Source organism: Physeter macrocephalus, chromosome 9 (genome assembly GCF_002837175.3).
Source record: "Physeter macrocephalus isolate SW-GA chromosome 9, ASM283717v5, whole genome shotgun sequence".
Lineage (NCBI taxonomy): Eukaryota > Metazoa > Chordata > Mammalia > Artiodactyla > Physeteridae > Physeter > Physeter macrocephalus.
The window spans coordinates 99,658,489-99,677,580 of NC_041222.1; the positions used below are offsets into that span (position 1 = coordinate 99,658,489).

The window sequence follows — 19,092 nt, forward strand, 5'->3', positions numbered from 1 at the left end:
TCACCTCATACCAGTCAGAATGGCCATCATCACAAAATCTACAAAAAATAAATGCTGGAGAGGGAGTGGAGGAAAGGGAACCCTCCCTGCACTGTTGGTGCGAATGTAAATTGATACAGCCACTATGGAGAACAGTATGGAGGTTCCTTAAAAAGCTAAAAGTAGAACTACCATGTGACCTAGCAATCCCACTACTGGGCATATACCCTGAGAAAACCATAATTCAAAAAGACACATGCACCCCAATGTTCACTGCAGCACTCTTTACCGTAGCCAGGACATGGAAACAACCTAAATGTCCATCAGCAGAGGAATGGATAGAGAAGATGTGGTACATATATACAATGGAATATTACTCAGCCATAAAAAGGAACAAAATTGGGTCATTTATAGAGATGTGGATGGACCTAGAGACTGTCATACAGAGTGAAGTAATCAGAAAGAGAAAAACAAATATCATATATTAATGCATATATGTGGAATCTGAAAAAACTGGTATAGACAATCTTGTTTACAAAGCAGAAATAGAGACACTGAGGTAGAGAACTAACGTATGGATACCGAGGGGGAAGGGAGATGGGATGAATTGGGAGATTGGGATTGACATATATACACTATTGATACTATATGTAAAATAGATAACTAATGAGAACCTACTATATAGCACAGGGAACTCTACTCAGTGCTCTGTGGTGACCTAAGTGGGAAGGAAATCCAAAAAAGGGGATCTATGTATACGTATAGCTGATTCACTTTGCTGTACAGTAGAAACTAACACAACATTGTAAAGCAACTATACTCCAAAAATAATGTAAAAAAAATAATAATAACAGAGGCAGTACAAAGATGTGGTTAAGAGCAGAGTCCTGGAACAAGACTATGGAGAAATAAAAAATAAAAGCACACAATATATACTATTAAAAAAAAATAACGCAGAGTCTGGGAGGAGAGACTACAAAGTGGAAGAAGGATAGTGTTTTCCAAACATGGCGCTGGAACAATTGTATTTGCAACAAACAACTACAAACTACCGCCACCACAACAAAACCAAAACAACTTTGATCCATATCTCGCACCATATACAAAACATAAGATGAATCATAGCCCTAAATTTAAAACCTAAAACTATAAAACATCTAGAGGGAAATATGGAGAAAATCTTTGTGACTTGGGTTAGGTAAAGATTTTTTTTGATACAACACCAAAAACATGATCCATAAAAGAAAACACTGATAATTTGGACTTCATCAAAATTAATTTGTGCTCTTTGAAAGTCATTGTTAAGAGAATGAAAGACAAGCCACAGATTGGGAGAAAATATTTTCAAGTATATATCTGATAAGATATTTGTATCCAGAATATATAAAGAACTCAAAATTCCATAAGAGACAATACAGTTTAAAAATGGGAAAAAAATTGAACACTTTACCAGAGAAGGTGTACAAATGGCAAATTATCACATGAAAAGATACTCAACATTATTAGACATTAAGAAATTCAAATTAAAACCACAATAAGATACTATTACACATATTTTGACAATGGCTAAAATTAAAAGTACTGACCATGACAAATGTTTGTGTAGCTATGACAACTGAGCTTTCATACATTGCTGGTAGGTAATGTAAAATGTTACAACCACTTTGGAAAAAGTTTGGCAGTTTCTTAAAAGGTAAACATAAATGTACCAGCCATTCCACTCCCAGGTATTTATCCAGGAGAAATGAAAGCATATGTACATACAAAGACCTGTACATGAATCATCACAGTAGCTTTATTTTAATAGCAAGAGGCTGCAAAGAACCCAAATATCCGTCAACAGGTCAGTGAATAAACAAATTTGGCATATCCAATCAATGGAACACTGCTCAGCAATAAAAGGAAGCAACTGTTGATACATACAACAACATGGTCGAGTTACCAAAAAAGAGTACACACGACATGATTCCAATTGTATAAAATTCTAGAAAAATACAGATGACAGAATGTAGATCAGTGTTTGCCTGGGGCTTTAGGATGGGGGCTGGGAGTGGTGAGAAGGAGAGATTTAAAAGGCATATGAGGAAACGTTTGTAAGTGTTCATTATCTTGATTGTGGTGATGATTTCATGGCATATACACGTGTCAAAACTGATCAAATTGTACGGTTTAAATATATACCATTTATGGTATGTCAATTATACCTTAATAAAACTGGTTTTAAAAGGATCTAACCCAAATCCTTACTGATGCTGAACTGAGGCCAGAGAGGTTAAGAGGCATGGATTCTAGATGGATCCATGTTCATCCTAGTGATCACAGCTTGCTTCTCTGCATTCATATGTTTGTTGATACATTCTAGACATTTCCTGAGACTGAGATCAGGCTCAATGGTCTGTGTTTTAGCTGAATCTCTAGCAAGGTTCCTGAACTCAGCTAGATGCTTAGCAGCTCATTTCTTGACAGGAATTTTTAAATTCTTAAGTAGTATGTTGAAAACGTCTCCTCCTTGAATTTCTGCATTAGAAGTCACAAGGGGATGGGGGAGATATGTTCATTGAGCTCCTATGTAAGATTCCTAGCAAACCTGTGAGGTATGTTATCACCATCCCCACTTATCCAAATGAGGACACTGAAGCTTAGATGGGTCTAGTACCTTGGCTGAGGTTACACAGTAAATGCAGAGATGGAATTAGAATCCAGAACCATCTCATGGCAAAACTCATGCCAGTTTCTCTGCTTCACGCAGCAAACCATAATCAGGATTCATTTTTTCCTAGCAACTGGCTGTAGAAGAGAAGAATATAGATTCATCCTGGTGGGAGTCACCCGGTCTCGCTGTAGCCAACATGGATAGTCCTCTAAGGAGATTGCTCCTTTGAAGTTCCCTAACACAGAGTCAGTAATTTCAGACCATTAGGAATATGTCCTTCCTTGCCCTGACGTTCATTATCAGCTGGTGACTCCTGAAATTTCTTAATTACCTCACAACAGCTCACAGTGTGAACTTCCCTTTAAAACTTACATGTTCAGGCATATTTCTCATCTCTCTAGTCTGAATATATAAAACAGGGCTAGTACCCAATGATGAGCCAAAGTTTAGAGGGCCACTGAGCAGATGAGAACTCATCCATCTTTTTGCTTCATTATAGGTTAAGCATTTCTCTGTTTTCCAGCATTTTCTCTGGCTCCACTGAGAGAGAGGGAAATCTTAGAGCAGTCTCATGATGGTTTGTCCCTTTCAGATCTTATTTGGAGAAGGTGGATGGAGAAATCTCAAACAGTTGGTGGATGCCAAGAGGGCAGTTCTTTTCAAGAATGCCCCAAAGCCCAGTCCTCATTAATCAGTTTAGAGAGTGTTATGGAAGAATTTTAAGCACAAGATGTTGCTTCTGAGCCGGTTATTCTCTCTTTTCACCCCCTACAGCAAGTCTATTGCTTACTTTCCTGGGATGTGAAGACAGCCAAATAATGTCAATAATTTATCCTCCTAGTTTTTCCAAAACCAAGTGGAAGGCACAGTGAACTTTGCAACACATATTGAATCAATGTAAAAGAGAGCTCTAGATTTTTGGTGATTATGCTCACCCAGGGTTCCACAGAATTCTGTGGCTCCCTTGAAACTGATCTTTCCATACGTCTCTGGTCCGCCGTGTGTCCCGTCAAGACACCCATGCGGCCTCATGCTCAACCGACCGGCTTCATTTCCTTCCAGGACAATTGGCAGGACCCAGGCTCATCTCCTCACAGCCCTCAGCATAGACCAAGCTTCTTCTTATTTCTGGGTCTTGGGCTGGGATGTTCCGCTCCCCACCAGATGCACCACACACACACACACTTTATTCCATAGCGTTCGACTGTTTTGCTGTAACTTCTTGTGCATCAATCTTGAAAAGAGAAAGAGCTTCCGTGTCAGGTAGATCTAGGTTTAACTCATAAGATGGCATTCACCGTACTAGGATGGGGACCTAGTTGAAAAATGAGACCGTCTTATTTCTGAATCCCAGTATCTAGTACCTTGCCTGATTCAGGGAAAGACGGATGAATGAGTGGAAGGAAGAAAAGAAGGCAGGAAGTCAGAAAGAAGGGCTTTAAAAACTTCGTTTTTCAATAATTTTTAATTGTTTTTGTTTCTTTCTACCACCCTCTCTGCAAGTCTTCCTTTCCCCCTTTTTAGTAACCCAGTGGGTGTGAGCTTGAGAGATACAAGATAATGTTAACAGGCTTGATTTTTCTCGAACTTCAGATTAGAGACCAAGCGTGAAGACATTGCATTTGAAAGCGCTTCATGACATTGCATTTTTTTTTTTTTTTTGGTTTTTTTTTTTTTTTTTTTTGTGGTATGCGGGCCTCCCTCTGTTGTGGCCTCGCCCGTTCCGGAGCACAGGCTCCGGACGCGCAGGCTCAGCGGCCATGGCTCACGGGCCCAGCCGCTCCGCGGCATGTGGGATCCTCCCAGACCGGGGCGCGAACCCGGTTCCCCTGCATCGGCAGGCGGACGCGCAACCACTGCGCCACCAGGGAAGCCCCATGACATTGCATTTGAAAGCGCTTCATGGGTAGGAGCAGGGGAAGGAGAATTCACTGAAAGAATTCTTCCCCTTTCTTGGGTTTGTTTTCCATTGAAATGAAGAACTGGGGTGGACATGAGCAGAGTTAAAATCTAACTAGGAAGTTAATTGTATTTTAAAAAATGTAATAAACTGTTTAGTTAAAAACTAAATAGTACATTTCTACACACATAAAATGAATCTGACCCTCTCTTTGGATTATTTATCTGTGAGACCCCTGCTGTGTGAGTATCTGAGATTTTAATATTAATAATGCTTTTCTGGGGGAAAAGGGTCACTCCTAAAGTATCTTGTGTGATGTCATTCGTTATTTTTATTTCAAACTAGTTGTTCTGAACTATTTTAAGATTATGAAAAGTTGTAAAAATAAAAGTATTTAACCCCTACATAATTTTTTATAGTCAACAAAGCACTTTACAGGTTCCATCCCATTTGCTCCTCAAACAAACCTATAGGTTAGGCCCTTATAATCCTTGTTTTACAGAAGAGATTTGAAGCTCAGAAAGATTAGGAAATTTGCATAAAACATGTCAGTGGCAGAGTCAGACTTAAAAACAAGCTCTTGCAGCTCTGAGTCCTAGGCTTCTGACAAGAGATTTAGTAAACAGGTTTTCCTCACATGTGAATTACTGTTTTGTGTTCATTATATAAACCAACAGAGGTTGAAAGAAATGGTGAAAAGTTTAATGATGCTAACATCTATAAATGCAATGTATTAAAAATAATGAGAACAGAAAAGCCCTAGTTCTATAGGTTTCTCAATCGGTTGAGCATCAAATCGTATTTCCCAGTGAGCCATCTGCTTTCAAATTTGAAGCGTCTATCCAATTAATAAGCCCCTTCGTTAGTGAACCGAAAGGTACATGCATTGGAATTAACCAAATACACACACGTGTATGTGGATATAGATGTATGGTTTTGGTTTAAGATATTATACCTTCTCCTCAGGATGAACTGTGATGGAAAAATGCAATCAAAATAACGTTATCCTTGAGTAGACCGGAGAGTTAATGCCTAGTCCAGTATCACTCAAGACTCAAAGAAATCTGAACACAGGCTTTCATGTTTTCTCTCCATCCCCTAGTGTATCTCTTTAACACTTTGTCTTCCTTCCTGGCCAGTCAGGGGTCTAGCCAGAGTGACCAGGAAGAGAGGGTATTGTTTCTGACATGAAGAACTTTTAGTTTTATTAGAACATCCAAGAAGGGATGTGATTAGAAGGTTGAAGCTGTAAATTCAAAATTGAGAGACTTCTGCCCACAGATGTGACTATAACTGTGTGAATAGCTCCCATCTTTCCAATGGTCAGTTAGTTTGGGTTCGTACAATGGGAGAGGTGCAGCGAGTCTGGGGTAGGGCTGTGGGCAATGCCCACGAAGTTACTCCTCTTTAAAGCTGTCCACAGTGTGTTGGGGACAGCGCAGACCTGCACAGGAAGACAGGGACAACAGTGGGAGGAGCCATATCAGTATTACAGCATTACAGTGAACAGGCGATCAAGTTAGAATGTGGAATCGAGGGATCATGGCTTCAGGGAAGGGCCCATAAATCCCCATCCCCGATTACAGTAGTAGTATGAACTCTAATTGTATAAATAATGCATGGATTATTTTTTATAGAATTTCATTACCTTATATACTTGCCCAGAATGACAGCCATGTGCATCTTTTCTGCCCAACTACACAATTTTGTGAAGTCTTCCAGTTGTTTCTACCCCTTAGGTTGTCATGTCACTACAAAAGCAGCTCTAAAAAATCGATGTAAACTTAAGGGTTTCATTGTGTAATCCTTATACCAGATGATTTGTGAAAATATGATCCATGAAAGAGCCCACTGTTAAACCATATCCTTGGAGTGATTCTTAATTATTCCCACTCTGTTTTCTAAAAAGCCAATTTTTATCTGTAAGCAACAATTTTCCATGATCCTATGATAATTCAGAGACCTCCAAGTAAACACACAGATATTATTGTCTTCAGTGTACAAGGCGTATGTAATCTTAGTAAAACTTATTGAAAAATATAAATAAATCATACCTGCAGATTCTCTTTTACTCACATACTAATTTCTCTTTTTAAAAAAGACAACTTAAATAGATTTAAACAACTATGCATGGAGACAGTGTTTTTCGGCATCTTGTTCTGAATGGAGAGGGGTCTGACTTTACCGAAAATCAGCCATCCGGCAATATGTTTTCTTCGTGGAGAATGTTTCAGAAGGAACAATGATGCAACCGTCTTGCCATTATGCAAATGGATGTTAGGACAAAAGGATGGGAAGTAGTCACACGGGAAAAGCCCTACTTGTAAGGAAAGGAGGGAAAATTGAAAACAAAGAACATTCTGGAACGTATATTTATCCAGTCTCTTACCCTCCACTAGAATGTGAGCTCTGTGAAGGCAGGGTTTTCTTTCATTCATTGCTATATCCTCAGCATCTGAAAAAGTACTAAGCATGTATTAGGTGCTTAAGAAATAATATTTATAATACATACTGTATACTGTAAGTAATACTTATGTATCATACACCATAAGACTACTACTATAATACTTAAATGAATATATAACTTAGAAAGAAATGAAAGCTATACTAATTTGGTATTAATCAATGCTTATTGGAGGCATGGGCTGGTTTATTTTTATTATATAATATTAAATTAATGTTTTGATGTCATTATTGGTATTGGCTCTTTAAGCCGCTTAGTTCCTGGTCCCCACGTGACCTTTGTGCATTGAGGAGAGAAGGGGACTCTGGAGGTGGGAGAATGGCGTTTCTAGGAAGTCAGCTAAGCTGGGGGCTCGAAAATATGGAACTGTTTGTTTTGGAAAGTTGCATCTTTCACTGGAGGAGTTTGGGGGCACTTGTTAAAACTGAAACTGATGCTTGAATGATGCGGTAAACATGTGTGAAGTTCATTTTACAACAACATGGGGATCTATGGCAGGCCTGTGGCTGTTTAACTTGGGGACGCTATCATTCAGTTAGAAATTGACCAGCATCTATGCTTTAGCTGCTGTGACAGGGTGGAAAGTACGCTGGGCTGATTTTAAGTGCTAGGTTTTTCTTTGATCGGGTGTATGACCTTCGGCAAACTCTTTAAACTCACTGAGCATCAGTCACTTTGTCATTTATTAGGCATCTCCTGTGTGCAAAGCACTAGGCCAGGCGCTTCCACGTATATTATCCCATTTCCTTATCTGCCAGTCGAGGGACGGTCACACCTGCCACACAGAATGTCTCATTAGGATCCAAGGAAACAGTGTGTATCACAGTGCTTTGCAAGTGATACGTGGTTATGACTTAAATATCTGCATAGAACAATGCATATTTGCAGAGCATCTACTGTGATGCAAGGCCTGTGATAAATTTACCTTAAGTTCAAAGATATTTGTTACAATTAAAATAGGCAAAGCAAAACAGATACGTTGCATGCTTGTTTAAGGAGAGTGGTGTCAGGATGCAGTTAAAACAAGCACTTAGCAGGACATGAGTCATGGAGAATGTGTGGCACTGGCCTCGTTGCCTAGGCCACCCCAGTAATCCTCTGCTTTCTGCTTTCCCAGGCTTGCGCCAAGGCAACGACCACGGCTCTCAGTACCGCTCTGCCATCTACCCGACCTCTGCTGAGCACTTGGAGGCATCCCTGAGGTCCAAAGAGGACTACCAGAAGGTAGGGTCCCCTCTCCCTCCCGGACCCCACTTGTGGAGGCGGAGTCTGGTTCTTGGCACCTGGCACTGTGTTCTGTTTTTACATGTTTTGGAAATTTCTGTCAGCCTGTTGGAATAGAGCCTTTCTGCTCCAGAGAAGAATAGGCCCTTATGCCATTTCTCTTTAAAGTCAACTCTTACATATAATCTCTCTCTCTCTCTGAGTCTCTCTCTTTTTTTGTCTCTGCCTGTCTTAATCTGCTCGGGCTGCCATAACAAAGTACTACAGACCGGGGCAGTGGGGCGGGGAGGCTTAAACAACAGAAATCTATTGTCTCACAGTTCAGGAGGCTGGGAGTTTAAAATCACGGTGTTGGCAGGGCTGGATCCTTTGGAGGCTGTGAGGGCAGGATCTGCTCCAGGCCTCTCTCCTGGGCTTGTAGACGGCTGTCTTCTCCCTGTGTCTTCACATCATCTGCCCTCTATGTTTGCCTGTTTCTGTGTCCAAATGAACACCTTTATGACAACTCCGGTCATATTAGATTAGGGCCTTACCTAATGACCATGTTTAACTTGATTATCTCTGTTAAAGACCCTATCTCTGGGAGGGAGGGAGACGCAAGAGGGAGGAGATATAGGGATATATGTATATGTATAGCTGATTCACTTTGTTATACAGCGGAAACTAACACACCATTGTAAAGCAATTATACTCCAATAAGGATGTTAAAAAAAAAAAAAAGACCCTATCTCCAGATAAGTTCATATTCTGAGTTCCTGGTAGTTGGAATTCCAACATCTTTTGGGGGACACAGAATTCAACCCATAGTGCTCTCTCTCTTGCTTGTAACAGTAGACTGAATTATAATAAAAATACTTCTCAGAAATATAGACATTACATCATGAAATAATTATTTTTCACCATTAACTTGTATTTTAAAAATCTCCTCTGATAGAGATTTAGTTCTTTTAAAAATAACTTGAGTTGCTTTAAATTTTAGAACTTTGTGATAATGGTTAAATTTTAATTATCTTTATATTTTCTAGAGAGTTGGATCCACATTTAACAGTAGAGCCAGGAGCTACTGTAATACTGATCTATTTTAGAATTATGTAAAAAGTCTGCTATGCAGCCATTCTCAGGAATGTGTGGGTTCTCCACCGATCTCTGTGGTGGCAGAGGTGGCAGTGAGGAGGGGGCAGGGACAAGAGAACATCTATTGAGAAAAAGGAGCAGGACATGCAACTCACGGTCAGTTCAACTCTGAAAAGCAGAGAGGGCTAACGGAGATGCTGATAGGACCCCATTTCTTCCTTAGCATGTCCCTTCCCTCCCTCCAAGGCTGTGAAGTCTGCTTGGATGATAATAGTAGGCAGCCTCGAGGATGGCCCTCAGTGGTTGCTGCCCATGTGGAATCCCCTATCCCTGAGTGTGGGCTGGATTTAATAACTCCGTCCGAATGAATGACAGAAGCAATGGGATGTTACCTTTGAGATGAGTTCATTATGAGATTGTGGCTTCCATCCTGGGGGCCCTTTCTGTCTCACTGCCTCTTGGATCACTTGCCCTGGGGGAAGCCAGCTGCCATGTTGTGGGGCAGTCCTGTATAAAGGCACACATGGCAAAGGGACCAAGGCCTCCAAGAGCCACATGCGTGAGCTTGGAAGCCCCTCAACCCCAGTCAAGCCTTCAGTTGAGACTTCAGCCCCAGTTTGATAATTTGGCTGCAGCCTCACATTGGACCTCAAGCCAGAGGCACCCAGCTGCACCGTGCTGCAGAAGCTGCAAGAAAATAAACGTTTTGAACTCATTTGAGCCTGTTTATATTTCCATTCTAAAAAGCTTTTAAGTATAAATTATCCTTTCTCAGATCTCTTTTTATGATGACTTTTCTTTTTTTAATTTAAGTTTTTGTAATTAAAAAAATGTTTCCATTATAGTTTATCACAGGATATTGAATATAGTTCCCTGTGCTATATAATAGGAACTTGTTGTTTATCCAGTCTATATATAATAGTTTGCATCTGCTAGTCCCAAACTCCCAATCCATCCTTCCCCCACCCCCCATCTCCCTTGGCAACCACAAGCCTGTTCTCTATGTCTGTGAGTCTGTATCTATTTCATAGATAAATTCATTTGAGATTCCACATATAACTGATATCATATGGTATTTGTCTTTCTCTTTCTGACTTACTTTGCTTAGTATGATAATCTCTAGGTCCATCCATGTAGCTGCAAATGGCATTATTTCGTTCTTTTTTTATGGCTGAGGAGTATTCCATTGTATATATGTACCACATCTTCTTTATCTATTCCTCTGTCAGTGGACATTTAGGTTGTTTCCAGGTCTTGGCTGTTGTAAATAGTGCTGCTGTGAACATGGGGGTGCATGTATATGATGACTTTTCTTTCTCTTTTTTTTTTGAATTTTATTTATTTATTTTTTTATGCAGCAGGTTCTTATTAGTGATCACTTTTATACATATTAGTGTATATATGTCAATCCCAATCTCCCAGTTCATCCCACACCACCCCTCTCCCATGATGACTTTTCTGATAATGGTAGGCTTACCTGGGCATGTGTGCTGGCGCCTCAGCTTGTGACCTCCAGCCTTGAATTGCCTCAACTGGTAAGTCAGCTGCATAAGTTTTTATCAGATGCCTGACACTTAGAAAGCCATGTGTCATATTTACCTCAGGCAGACACATAAGGATGAGAGACCTCTGTCACAGGACTCTAGGCCAGAAGTGATGGGAGCTTTGTCTAGGATGGTGGAAGTATGAATGGAATGAAGGGATATTTAGGAAGGAGAACTGATAGAACTTGGGCCTGGATTGGAAGTGGAGACTAGATGAGGCGGAGTCCATGGTGACTTAGGTTTCTGGCTAGTGATGTTTTGTATGAAGGTATGGAGGAGCAGAGGCAGATTTGTGGGGAGGGTGAGTTAAGTTTGGAAGGGTGGTGTTTAAGGTACCCCTGATACATGCATCCACGTGGCTATTAGGAGGAGACATGGGCTGTTCCCACCTTGCAGGGAGGGTTGTTGTGACTATTAACTGGGTTAATGCTTGTAAAGCACAGGGTGTAGCACATAGTAAGTGCTCAAAAAATGGTAGCCCTTATTACTGTTGGGATTATCAACTTATATTTGGTAAATGAAGCCTTAGTTGTTGATACGATCACTTAGAAAAGTAATAAGTGATGAGAAGAGGAGGCTTAGGACCTGAGGAACACCAGAATTGGAGAGATGGGTAGGGAAGTGCCTACACCAGACAAGATGCTGTGGAAGGCTCCATAGAGAATTGGCCCCATGCAAAATCTGAAAAGTTAGTTCTATTTGATTTAATCTCTTTATATTTAATTATAAAGGCTGTGTTAGTAAGTAATACTAAAAGTTAGATATGATTCATGCTATATATTGATTTACTAATGTAATGATTTACAATCTCTTAAGGTACAAACAGTAATACTTAGGGACTCTGGAAGGATATTAATTTCCCTGCAGAATATCTCAAAATGAGTTGATATTCTGGTGTTCACAATGAAAATTTTAAGTTCACAAGGTCAGTGCCTTCCACGTGATGATGAACAGGCTAACTTACACCTAATTTTCTGGTTTCTACCCCAATATAGTTTCTTATCCTGAGCTTTGAGTGGAACCCACATTGGTCTTAGATAACAGATACACAGATGAAGTAAAATTTAGATATTAAATATTATTTGTTTTAATAATTTTCCATTATTTTTGTAGATTTGGGGAGTGTTAATCTTATATTCTAGACAGTTGTTCTAACCTAGTGCTTTTTGGGTGTTCTGTACCTAAGCGTATGGGAATTAAATACATTCCTACGTATACATATGTTTTGCTTGACTTTTAAAAGTAGGGCCTATTTTTAAAATAAAGATTGGGGCCTTCTTGTGCCCCCAGCATCCAGATATCCATTGCTGTTAACACAATCACATAGAACTGCTTTATCACCAACTCAGAGAACAAATACTGTCAAGATTCTTTTATACATAAATAAAAACTGGCCCTGGATTCCACTGATAGGTGAGTAGAAAGTCCAGTATTTCTCTCCTGGCAAATTGACTAAAACCCATAGAGTCTTGACTCTAGACCGGAGCCTCCGTACAGCTCTCTACCCAATGGCAGTGGTCTCTCCTGCGGCGTCTGGTGGGAGCCACTAGCCACATAGGGGTGTTGAGCACTTGAAATGTGGCTCCTGCAAGTGAAGGACCGAACGTTTTATTTTCTTTTAACTATTTAATTGTGTATTTACATAGCCACATGAGGCCAGCGGCAGCCTGATTCGACAGCACAGCAGTATAAGGGGTGGGGCGGTGTGTGTGTTGCAGGGGGCGGGGCGTCAGTCTGGCTCCCGGGCTGGCAGACCCAGGGTTACATGCCCTCTGCTCCCGGGCTGGCGCATGGCGAGAGCTCAGGAACCGCTCTCTCCTCTCCTCTCCTCTCCTCTCTGGAGAGGCACAGCATGAGGGTCAAGTGCTCTTCCTCCAGCCACCGCTGGACAGAGCTGAGGACTGAGAGCCATGGCCCTGCGGACCCGTGGCTGAGCTCTGTCAAGTGCAGAGATCTCTTCCTTTCCTGACACAGCCAGTGCCCAAGGGTCCCCACCCGGAAGCTCCAGGTCAGGATTTATCCTTCTGTCCCACCTTGAGCAGTGAGAACTACTGTCCTTTTCCCCCTTTTCCTATCTATGCCATGAGGGGTCAAGCCATTTTCCTTTTCAGGAACCAAAGAACAAGGTGTCTCGTGGTGTCACCTACCTTGCTGAGCACTGGCACATAGGTGACCACTGTGATTTCTGTCTTAGTCTGGGTCCTGTAGAAAGGAGAGCCCGTGAAGAAGGCTTATATGTGAGGACTTTACTGGGGGCCACGGAGCAGGAGTGAGGGGCAGGGGAGTGGAAGAGAAGAGGAAGGAGAACCAATGTAAGTTGGCCCCTGCTCTCGGTGATGGGGTGTCTGGTCCTTATGAAATGACGGGTCCTTCCGGGGGAAGAAGGGAAGCATCTGTCCGTTGGTTGCCACCCCCCATGGGTTCACTCCGCACTTCTGGGCCACACACCTGTGGGCTCAGGATACTGTGTCCCCGGGGCAGGAGGCAAGAGGCACATGGCATGGGTGTGAGGTGAGACACTGCATGAGGCTACTCAGAGTCCATGCAGAGCTGGCCACTGCAGCAGGGACTGCAGGAGAGAAAGGTGAGGCCGAGGGGATCTGAGCTGATGCAACGATGTACAAAGGGTCCTTCACCCACCCCTGCCCAGTCCACACCAGCCAAGTGACTACAGTGTCTCCAGGATAATTTACTATGATTTAGTGACTTTCTGGCTCCTCTGTTAGAGCAGAGAATGAAAAACACAAGTCTAATTTTAGCAGGCATCCTGCTACAATCGTAGAATTACATAATATACAGTTATGTATGTATATAGTTGATATATCTATATGTACATATAATAATGACGTTGATGATAATAGAACAGCAACAGTACTGAGTACTTACTACATGCTAATTACTGTTTTAAGTACTTTATACAAATGGAGCCATTTCTATATCTCTGACTCTGTGTATCAGTATACATACATAGATATAATGGATATGTTTAGATAGAGGTATGAATATATTTCTCTGTATCTTTATTTAAAATTGTATGCATTCATGTATTTCTTGTTTCTAGTTTTGAAGCTTGTATCAATTTCTGACTGTCCATGCAATTGGTATAATTGATAAATACACACCAAAAGAAGAAAAAGAAATCAGCAATTCCCAGTGCTGGTGAGAGGCAGTGTGATTAGCTTTTACACCATAAAGAGGTTGATCTGTGTTTTTACATTTACCTTAAAGAGTAACGTGGTTTTTACTAGGTCACTCACTAAGTAGGGAAAGAGTCTCAGATATCACAAGTTGCCTTCACAGGTGAGTGAAGGAGAGGAAGAAGTTGGGAGGTGACACCTGGAATTGGCTTCCTGGGTTTTCTCTCCAGGATAACCTTGAACAGATTCCTGAAGCAACAGGGATCTTTAATCTGGGAGAGTCATTCTTAACAATACTGGATGAGGGTCTAGGACTCCGTAATCTACCTCATTACAAACATTCGGGTTAAACCTCGGGGAGGTTCTGCAGATGGCTTTCCATCATTTTATATGTACTGTTTTCTCTGGTAAGAGTTGGCATTTCCGGCCCTGTCACCACATCCTGGGAATTCATCTTATTTGAGCCCTGGCGGGACCCCTCTGGACTAACTATAACGTTGACTGAAGTTAATAGTCTTCACTGGTTTGCCCCCAGTGACCCCCTAGTAACCAGCTTCTTCAACAACTTCTTTATGCCATGTGAAGTTGAGAGTGACAGTATTACTTACCACGGAACAGCCATTTGAACATAAAATTAGCTGATTTTATCACAGGGACCAATTGTTGAGCTAATTAGATGTGCAGTACTGCTGATGAGCCAGAAACCCAAAGTGATTTTCCATCTAAACTGTGGTTTTCTGCAGAGTTGGCTGGGTTGTAGATACCAGGCTCACCAGCAACCCTAGGAAAGGAAGAAAGGCTGAAGAAGTTTGCTAATTTCCATTCAGATTAGAGGAGGCTGGAGAATCTTATAGAGGAGGATCAGAGTGAAACTTCAACTTCACGCTGGGTTCCTTGACCTTGAAAGGGTGGGATTCTGTTCACAGAATCTGACAGCTGCTTCACATCTTTGGCGAGCTGCAGCCTTTGCACAAAATGTGGGGTCTTCTTGCCTTTGGACAAAGACTTCGTAATCTTTTGTTAACAGCATTTTCATATTTTTTCCTCAGAGTTTCACGGTGGAATTCTTTGCTTATGGTATTAATTGGAGGAGACAATTGGATGTATTATTAATTGTTTTTGGATCATGACATGTAGACAGTTTACCTATCAAGTGAACCTATGATGACATTTTCTAATATTTTAAATTGAATAGTGGCCTGTGGCAGGGAGGGGGGTTGTTCACTTGTGATTTTTATGTCCTGAAAATTTGTCTCTTCCTCATTTAGGAATTAAGTCTTTTGATCACCAATAGATTATGTTACCTGAAATTTGATAGAGAATTAATAAATCTAAAGGTTGTTCTGGCCACATGGCCTACTTCCTTCCCAACTCCTCAAAGCTTCATGTACAGTAAGCGCAAGCTTTCCTCTGGATAACCTCTTTGGGTGAATGTTAAATTACCCACCATGTGTCAAATATAAAACAGTGCCCTAACATCTGTCTCTGTCTCTCAGCATCCCACCTATCCATCCATCCATATCTTCAGCATATCTATAGTCTCTATTTGCCATATTTAGTCTTAAATTTCAATTATCTAGCAATCTGTCACTGTACTCTATACAGTGTCATTTTTTTAAAGAAGTACCCAAGTGAAAGATGAAAAACAATATGCAATGATTGGATTACAACAAGTATTCTTTAGAATTGCTTCAGCTTTGATTATTTACTTTGATTAGTGGCTGCCGACATTCCATGGCATTCGCCACATCCTTTCAGTCTCTGTCTAGGTGGCCACGTTGCCTCCTTCCCTTCGATGTGTCTAATCTCCTCCTGCCTCTCTCTTACAAGGACCCATGTGATTACATTTAGGGCCCACTGGATAATCCAAGATAATCTCCCCATCTCAAGACCCTTAATTTAATCACAGCCATATAAAGTAACGTTCACATGTTCCAGGGATTAGGGCACCAGGGGGGCACCATTATTCAGCCTACTACAGTCTGCGGATCTGGTTTCCATCCTACCACTGTCACATGTCCAGCCTCAAATGGGGGCTGAAACTGGGAGCTCTTCTTTCCTGGGCTGCTCACCCAGTGGGTGCCCATCTGGCTTCCTCTGGACTCCAGGGCCATCCACAGAACACGCTCAGTGTCCCAGAGAGGACAGGGCTTGCTCTCCTCTCTCTTGGGGTCTGTATCTAGTTTTGAAGGGAGGTACAAATTTTCATAAGCTTATCCCCCTTTCAAACATCTCTACCTTCAAAAAAGATCCACCTTCACCCCCATCCTGCTTACCAAAATAAAGTAGCATACTAAAAATAACAACAGGAAAAAACCCCTAAGAGCTAGATTTGGGGGAGAAAATTATGCGTGTGAGTGAGTAGTCAAAATAATGTTTGAATGGCTGGGGAGGGTGTTCTGGTACTCTCCTAGTGACTTACTACCCGTGGATCCCTGACTTCCACTTCCGGTCTTCATTTTTAAATTACCTGAGTGTGGATAGCAAAATTTCCTCATAGGCTTGTTATAAGAATTAAATAATATTTTCTATATATGTAAAATACCTCTTGTTATGGACTGAAAAAATATATATATACCTACTATAGCTAAACCTGTAGTAGCCACCCAATACGCATTAATCGAAGCTGAGCCCCTTCAGTCTTCCAGCCAAGCAAGTAGTTCTAATTATGCCAAACTCAATTGAGAGGAATTAAATATAATTAATAAATATCCATTTATGCTATAATCATCATAATATAACTGGACCTGATAATTTCCTACCAGGAGGTACAGATCGTTTGTGTTTCCTTGTAAGCATCTGTAGGCTGAAAATTTGAAAACTGGTCCTTCCTCCCTTACCTTCCCCCCATCTTCCTCAGTAAATTAGTACATTAATTACCTTATCAAATATTAATTGTGTACTGATTAGTTGCCAGACTCGCATTATAATTGTTTCAAATACAGCTATCTGAAGAAGGATCTCATGAAGTTTCTTGTAATAAACTGTGCTACACATGGTCACAAAAGCCCATGTGTCACAAATGCTCTTTCCTGTAGACCATTTGCTGGGAACTATCCTGACATTAAGTGGGCTGTTTGGGGGCTCCTGGTCATCCTTGTTTCCCCCAAGACCTGGTTCTGTGCTTGGCACCTAGCAGATTGTCAGCAAATATTTGTTGACCCGAACGAAAAAGATGTAGCAGAATAAAGAAGCCCACTGTTACCCCTTGTTACAGACTGAATATTTGTGTCCTCCGAAAATTCATATGTTGAAGCCCTAACTCTCAGTGTGGTGGCATTAGGAGCTGGGGCCTTTGGGAGGTGTTTAGGGTTAGATGAGGTTATGAGGGTGGAGCCCCCATGATGGGATTAGTGTCCTTGTAAGAAGAGACACCAGAACCCTCTCTCTCTCTCTCTCTCTCTCTCTCTCTCTCTCTCTCTCTCTCTCTCTCTCTTCTCTCTTTCTCTTCTCTAAACCTCTTGACTTTTCCTGGAACTCCCAGGAGCCCCCCCACCCCCCCACCCTGCCAAGGGCCTTTGCTCTAGCTCTTGCTTCTGCCTGGGACACTCCTGTCCCAGACATCCCCCTCTCTTTCTTTAATCTCTCTCTCTCTCTCTCTCTCTCTCTCTCTTCCTCTCTCCCTCTCTCCCCCCACGAGCACACAGAGAAGAGATCATGTGAGCACACAGTGAGATGGTGGCCGTCTTTAGGTCATGAAAAGAGTCCTCACAATGAAACCTACCCTGCTGGCACCTCCCTGCCTCCAGAACTGTGAGAAATAATTGTCTTTTGTTTAAAGCCACCCAGTCTGTGGTACTTTGTTATGGCAGCCCGGGCTGACTAAGATACCAGGGAGGGGTGGGGAGAACCATAGCCGTGGATAAGGGTGAGAGCACCTGGGGCGCTGCTCTGCCCTTACTGACCCTGATCTTGCACAAGTCTTTACAGCTCTACTTTCCTGTGTATAAAGTGGGGAACATAAGAACAACAAAAATTTTTATAAATGTTAACAGTTTCCAGTGCTTTGTCCCATGTCATATGAGCAGTAGTAAGCCTCACCCCACACAGGGAAGTAGTTCAGGGTCTGTCCTCCTACCTGCCTTAGGAAGAAACCGAAGCTCAGGTGGACTTCATTCATGTTTCCAAGATGACCCAGGTAATACATTTAGACAGAGTCATCTGACTCTGAATTCCATATACTTTCCTCACACACTGTCCTCGGTAATCTGTCAAGCATTTTATGAATATCACGGTTTAATGGCGTGACTCCAGAGACAAGGCTGTTGGCAATGACTTCATCCTGCTTTTCCAGGGGCCCTCAAATCTCAAACCATTGTGGAAATATAGGATCTGAGGACCTTCCTTTCGGTCATGAATAGAGAAAATGGCAGGATTATTCCCGTTTCTTTGTTTACAGGGAAATGGGGAGGTGGCATTCTAGAAATATCCCTTCTCAATCTGTTGTGTTCTCTGTGCTCCGATGTGAAAACCAACGACAGCACTAAAAGACTCTTTCACCACCACCAAAAATCATTTATTTGCGTCAAAGCACCCTGAGTAGACATGGCTAAATGTCAGTTGATATTTTATGGTTTGGGGATTAACCAGCTCTTCTTCCTCTTCTTCTTTTTCTAAAAATTTGTGCTATTGTTTAAAGCATGGGATTATGGTTTTTAAATGTCCGTGGAAAAGCTCTGAATAATTCATTCACCTACTTTAGTCAAAGAGAAAAATCCCCCTTTGTCTGCCCAGCAGTAAGGATGAAATTCCTCTTACACCCCTCTTGTAGCTTTGTGGTTGTCATTACAGGTATTATTATGAACTCTAAATAAGAACTTGTGAAATAAATGTTTTTATAATGCCCCTTTCTGGGAGGCAGGCATCTGTATTTCTATGTATGCAGCCATACAGACAGATAAATCTTTTAGTTGCATCTGGGTGATTATTTTCATTTCCACTTATTACTGTGTGCTAGACTCCCCTTGTATGAGTACAGCTTGCCCTTTCTTGCACTGTATTTAGAAATATCTGCATTACCCCTGGGCATTTGTTCATTAATAGGGGGTGGGGAGAGAAAAAGCTTGTAATAATGGGCTTTACATATTATTAAACTGTGTGCATTAACATTTGGGTCC

At 41.5% G+C, this 19,092-nt stretch overlaps 1 protein-coding gene across 5 annotated transcripts in view; it reads left to right on the forward strand.

Annotated features, from left to right (window-relative positions):
* MSRA (methionine sulfoxide reductase A) overlaps nt 1-19,092 on the forward strand; it is a 388,589-nt gene that overhangs the window by 278,712 nt on the left and 90,785 nt on the right. For all 5 annotated transcript variants that reach the window (XR_008618287.1, XR_008618289.1, XR_008618288.1 and 2 more), the window contains one exon: nt 8,114-8,220. Coding sequence is in view for 2 of the 5 variants with exons in the window: in XM_055087349.1 (XP_054943324.1) it covers nt 8,114-8,220 (107 nt within the window). In the remaining 3 variants the exon portion in view is untranslated. The remainder of the gene's footprint in view (nt 1-8,113; nt 8,221-19,092) is intronic.